Source organism: Salmo trutta, chromosome 9, assembly GCF_901001165.1.
Source record: "Salmo trutta chromosome 9, fSalTru1.1, whole genome shotgun sequence".
NCBI lineage: Eukaryota > Metazoa > Chordata > Actinopteri > Salmoniformes > Salmonidae > Salmo > Salmo trutta.
Window position 1 is genome coordinate 15,174,181 of NC_042965.1, and position 6,218 is coordinate 15,180,398.

Here is a 6,218-nt window from a genome sequence, read left to right on the forward strand (position 1 = left end):
AATAAGCTGTAAAACGGCTAACTTTTTCTCTCTGCGCCATGGCAAAATAAGTATAATTGCATTACATTTTTTATAAAATTGCAAAGTTCTCTCCGCCCTACGGCAAAATGTGTAGAATTGCAGAAAACTTGGTGTAAAACTGCCACATTTTCTCTGTGCCCCATGGTAAAATGTGTAGAATTGAAGGAAATTAACTTTAAACCTTACAACAACAAAAAAGGTTGATGGGAGTTGGGGGGCCCCCAACCTAAACTCACCTAGGGCCTCCAATAGGCTAGAGCCTGAGCTCTGAGCACAACCATCCCCCCATGCCCCCACCCTGATGAGGCATTTTAGTTATTCATAGGGTTGGGGTCTTGAACATTTAATATTTTTTTAACAATAACAAAACATGAGGACGACAACCTGTAGAACACAGAGCATAAATGCAAACATGTATGATGCATCTAAACCAGGGGTTCTGAAACTTCTTCAGCCTGGGACCCAAATGAGGAATTCTGTGTTTTCCTGGGACCCAGCCTTATGAAAACATGCAACTATACGTAAATATTAGTACATTTAATTTCCCTTATGTCAGCCTAAAACAAATGCAATATAGACAAATAACAATGAAATGAAATATAATAATATAAATAGCTATTCATGTTTATTTCCCCCTATTAAAAACACTCTTACATATCTGTCTAGGTTGGAACTGTTGTTGTTAAAATATAAGAAATCATTTTCATTCTGAACTGGAATAAACGGATTGATCACATCACACAGATGTAGACCAGAAAACACACACAGTCCTAATGAGAGGTGTGTGGCTGGTTGAAGATTCAACAAGCAGGTCTATTCTGGGCTCAGTTTTTAACAGTGCAACACTGAGGTCGTGCTCAGCATTGACACTGTTTCTGTACTTGTTTTTAAGTACTTGTTTTTTAAGTATGCCAGAGTTGAGAACCCTGACTAGCATAAGTATGTGGTACCAAACTGGATCAGAACATCTACTGCTTTCTCAGACAGGCAGGAGACAGCTTCCTGCTGTAGATGAACAACCCTGGACTGTGTGAGTGGGTTTGACTCAAAAAGCATCTTGCTTCAATCAGTTTATTCCAGTAAAGAGTAAAAAATGATTACTTGTATTTTAACAGTAACAGTTCCAACCTAGACTTTTTTCACCAATCATTTCTACATTAAGATAAACAGTAGACCTGATCCTTTTTCATCTTCATATGTACTGTTACTTAGGGTTGCACTATCAGTTATTTCTCAAAGTTTGTATGAAACCAAGAGAGAGAAACTCATCGCTGTATTTGCGTTTCATGACAATTGAGTTCAGTCAGAACTTGCGGCTAGCTTGACTTCATCTGACGACAGAAGTGAGTGAGTGGGAATGACAAGTCATTGGCTGACAGCACATCATCTGTTGCACTTGGCTAAATCAATTCCAGTAATTCATGAAATGATTATACATTTACTCTAACACATCGCCACCCACCATTAACAGGTCCGAGACCCATATTTTTAAGAAAGGCTGATCTAAACACACTCGTGCACACACACACACACACACACACACACACACACAAAATCACAGAAAACGTGTCTGGGATTTTAAAAAGCTAAGACTGATGTTTTTTCACTGGCTGTAGCCTTCATATTCCCATTCTGCCTTGGTCAGCTGGCATTCTGGGTGAGTTACCCCAAAACTGCCACACTGGCTAACACCATCAGACAAGCTGTCAGTCCAATTCATCTCAATAACAACAACAGGTCTGGCCAGTCTACCACATGCAAGATTGCATCCTATCTCTTCTTACATGATCTGTTATCAGTAGTTTGTTTGTAATCAGAGAATCAGGCGTAACAATCAACATGAGTAGTCTCTCAAACTTGAATGCTTGCATTTAGTTGTGTAATTTTCTCTGACTGTTGTGTGGTCCTTTAAGGGTTTAGGTTATGGCATAATTCATAATTACAATCATATGGGATTTATTTTATGCTCTATCATTGTCAAATACTTTCCTTTTCCCAGATGGTAAATGAGTAACACATGATCTCTCACACACAGAAAGATGAATCACTTCTCGCTCTCACTATTTCACATATGTAGTTAGTTTTGGCTGTGCTAAAGGATGAAATTTGACAAAACTGTAAAATGATGATCCTGTCCAATAACTCTCTCCCACTCTGTCTCCCTTTGTCTGTCTCTCTTTCTCTCCCTCTGATCTCAGCAGGCAGAATCATCCGCTTTTATCATCGGCGTCTGTCGGTTTGAGCATCTGCAGACACCCCCTCCTCATCCCTCCTCAGTGCTTCTAACTGCAATCTCTTGTCAACAGGGACAAATATCGACTTGTCCTGCAGCCCAATTTATGCCAGGATTAGGAAGCTAGCACCCGAAAACTCATGATTATGTCCAACAGAGCTCATTACTGTCAAATCAAAGGGCCCCTCATCGGAGTCACTCATTGGTAATGACCCCGTTCTTCAGCCAACATGTGGGGGGTTGGCCCGCAAACTCTCAGTGAATAATGATCATCATTTGGTTGGTGCTTACATTTGTCCTATTTCACACATGTACAAGTGTGTATTAATACGCATGTCTGAATTAGATTTTTTTGTGCATATCCCAACTCTCCCTGAGACACCCTCGGACTGTTGGGTCACAGCCAGGGTCTGCCATTATCAACAGCAACCCTGGAGCAATTAGGATTAAGTGCCTTGCTTAAGGGCCCATCGAGAGATTTTTGACCTTGTTGGCTCTGGGATTCAAACTAGCAACCTTTCAGTTACTGGCCCAACCCTCTAACCTCTAGGATAACTGCCACCGAATAGACAGCCCAGTCCAGCCCAGTATAACTAATTCCCCTACTGGTGCAACGCTGTGCCAATATTTGTTTTTATTTCTAGAGAATGAAACATGTGGCATGATGTGAAAGTCTCTAGACACAGTTAAGTACTACACTTTTTTCAAACCTCTGCCTGGAAGGTAAATGATAAATGATCTCAATGATAATATGTTTAAAGACAAGTTCAAGCTCACGCCTTGGTTTGCTTAGATCACATCAGTATAGTGTGATCCAGCCAAGGCTCTATTCAATCAAAACCTGTATCCAGACACAAAAGCAAGAGTGTAGGAGGAATGTTGTTTTTCCCCATCGTTCAGATCTGTATACCGGTTTTGATTAAATATGGTCTAGTGTTTGGTCTAGTGCGTAAACCAAGAGCAAGACATTCATCGCAGAGCTGCAGCCCTCTGGGCATCCTTATCACTGAAATAACAGAATGATGTTGAAATCCTATACTCTCTGATGAAACTAATGTGAAAGTTCACATGTGCAGAATGAATGAAGCATTAACACACCATAATAATTAGTCATGAATTTCCTGAAAGACAGAACTATGTGTGTTATTTCAAACAGGACCAAAGACAAAGAGAATACACATACCCGTATTTCTTGAGGAAATTCAACAAAAAGATCAACAAGGACATTCATTTCATAGAACATATTTCTTTAATACAGTAGTTAGTTACACGGATGTCGAAAAAATACAACATATATGCATAATAATAAAACATTCATGAAGTTCCCTTTCCCCTCCAGCACCAAAAGCCCCCACCCCACCTGCTTCCCCGACAGCATTTGTCTGCTGCCATCTGCCTGTCTGCCCCGCCGTCTCCTCCTCAAAGTATGTAATTAAGCTGCAACACCTTAACTCTTCTTACAACCCCCCTCCCTCCGCCAGTCTCCTACCTTCACAAACAACAAGCTTAAGAAGATATTGTCTCTTTGCAAACACACTTTCCCCTCTTTAACATTTCATTCATTTAACAAGTGCTTGTAAAAAAACAAAAAAATATCAACACATCTTAAACAGCAAAAGTATGAAAATACTGTACAAATTTGTGATTTACCCAGTGTAAACAGGTTTGCATATGAAATACGTAACAACAACACAAATAAACCCTCTATGACTGTCTGCCTCTTTGTTCAGAATTCTGGTCCCTTGTAGAGTAAAGAATAACATTTGAAAAGGACAACAGGAAAATGATTGTGTCTGAAAATAATATTTACCTCTGTCACTCTCTGAAAGTTTGTGGAAGAAAAGGAAGCAGCGATATGGAGATCAGCCAGCTGGCCCCAGCTTCAGGGTCCAGTCCAGGGGTTAGAGGGAACCTCTGTAGGGTCGAGGACTCCCTGGGCTTCTCCCCTACCCAGTGAGCCACCCGTTGGGTTGGAAATGGGAGAGAAATGCACATATACACACAAGTCAATTCAACTGATATGGTTCATTGTCTCTTTTACGCCTTAAAAGCATTTCATTACGAACACCAAAAGTTTGTGCGTTTGCCAGTCAGTGTTCCTGTGGTGGCAGCAGGGATCCAGCCAGCGGTTCCACTCCACCTATCCCTCCCCTCTCTTTACACTTTGGTGGCCAGAGACTGTACCTCTGACTTCTGTGTCTGGGCGCTGAGCGTGGAGGACATGGAGCTCATCTGTCCATGCATGGCCTTCTTCAGGTTGAACAGGCACAGGCACTGGGAGCGGAAGCGCAGGTCGAAGAAGGCGTACAGGAAGGGGTTGAGGCAGCTGTTGACGTAAGCCAGGCAGGTAGCATAAGGGTGGGCCACCAGGAGGAAGCGCTCAAACCCACAGGAGCTGGGAGCCAGGTTCAGGTAGGAGAGGGCATCCATGCTCTTCAGCAAGTGGAATGGGGTCCAGCAGATGGCAAACACAACCACCAGAGTGGTGATGATCTTCAGAAGACGCCGCTTCTTCTGGTCTTCCTTCCGCAGGTTGTTAAAGTGGCGCGTGACGGTGCAGCCAATGAAGCAGTAGAAGATGGTCATGGCCAGGAAAGGCAGGAGGAAGCCCAGGGCGGACGAGGACAGGCTGAGCCCTGCGATCCACAGAGACTCATGTCTCTCGTTCAGGGTGACCAGGCTGAAGTCCATGGCACAGGTGGTGCGGTTGCTGTTGATGTCGTCCATGGTGGTGCGGAACAGCAGAGTGGGCACGGCCAGCAGGCCTGAGAGGAGCCAGATGGCCCCTAGGGAGGCCAGCATTGTGCCCCGCGACCGCAGCCGGCTGCTGGACAGAGAGTGGACGATAGCCAGGTAACGGTCAAAGCTCAGGCAGGTGAGGCAGAAGACACTGGCGTACATGTTGACCATCACCACATAGCTGCTGATCTTACACAGGGCCACACCAAAGGGCCAGTGGTAGCCCAGTGCTGTGTACACCGCCCAGAGGGGCAGAGTGATCACAAAGGTGAGGTCAGCCAGGGCCAGGTTGCCTATGTAGACGTCTGCTGCTCGGCGCTTGGACTTGGACCTCCAGACGGTGAAGATGACCACTCCATTCCCAGACAGGCCCAGGATGAAGATGAGCATGTAGAGGACAGGGATGAGGGAGAAGGACGGCTCCCACTCAGAGTAGTCACACATAGTTTCATTGTCACCATAATCATAATCATCGATGTCTCTATACTCCACAGTTGGATCCATGCTGAAGTCAATTTTTTGTTTGGAACGAAAAATAAATTCTAGTGCTAAAAATCCTTTAGAGTGGAAAAAAAGTTTCTGTGCAGTCCAAAACTGGTTCAGTAAAATTCAAATAAACCAATTGTCAACGCTGAAAACGAGAGAAAAATTCATGTTACAGGAATGGTCAGTCCCTATCAGTCGCTGGAGAAGAACACAGACAGTATGAGTGAGTGGGGCAATGCTGCTTGGCTTTTTAAACTCAGTGCTCCACACCCCTTGTTCCCTCCCTCCCAGGAAGAATCCCCCTCCCCATTAAACACTTAGCCCCGGCACCACCCTCCTCTTACCTCTCTCTAGCACAGCACACACCCGGATTCATCCAGTTGCGATGACGCCCCGTCAAGCTTTATTCATATCATTTCAAAATGGAAAGAAAAGAAAAAATATAAGGTTAAATTGTCTCCCTAAAAAGTGATCTATTTTGAAATCTTTTTGAAAACGTTATTGTTCAGAATTTACATCAATTTAAGTTATGTTTATTTCAATTAATAACTTTTCATTTTCAAAATAGTGCAGAAAAAATACAGACTAATTCGACATCAGGTTTGTGAGACTTTAGACAGTAAGCTCATAGAAAATAGTGCTACTTCCAATGCAAATGTTTTTGTTAAGATATTGTAAAAGAACAACATGTTTGGTGCACCATGCTGCCTCTGCAATGATTTCAACATTAGACCAATCA

General features: G+C 43.3%; 1 protein-coding gene across 1 annotated transcript; it reads right to left on the bottom strand.

The window, feature by feature from the left end:
- Positions 1 to 3,480: 3,480 nt before the first annotated feature.
- Positions 3,481 to 5,708, bottom strand: LOC115200018 (apelin receptor A). The gene has a single exon (XM_029762660.1). It carries the CDS (start codon positions 5,495 to 5,497, stop codon positions 4,412 to 4,414), a length of 1,086 nt encoding a protein of 361 aa, XP_029618520.1. The 5' UTR covers positions 5,498 to 5,708; the 3' UTR covers positions 3,481 to 4,411.
- Positions 5,709 to 6,218: the final 510 nt, after the last annotated feature.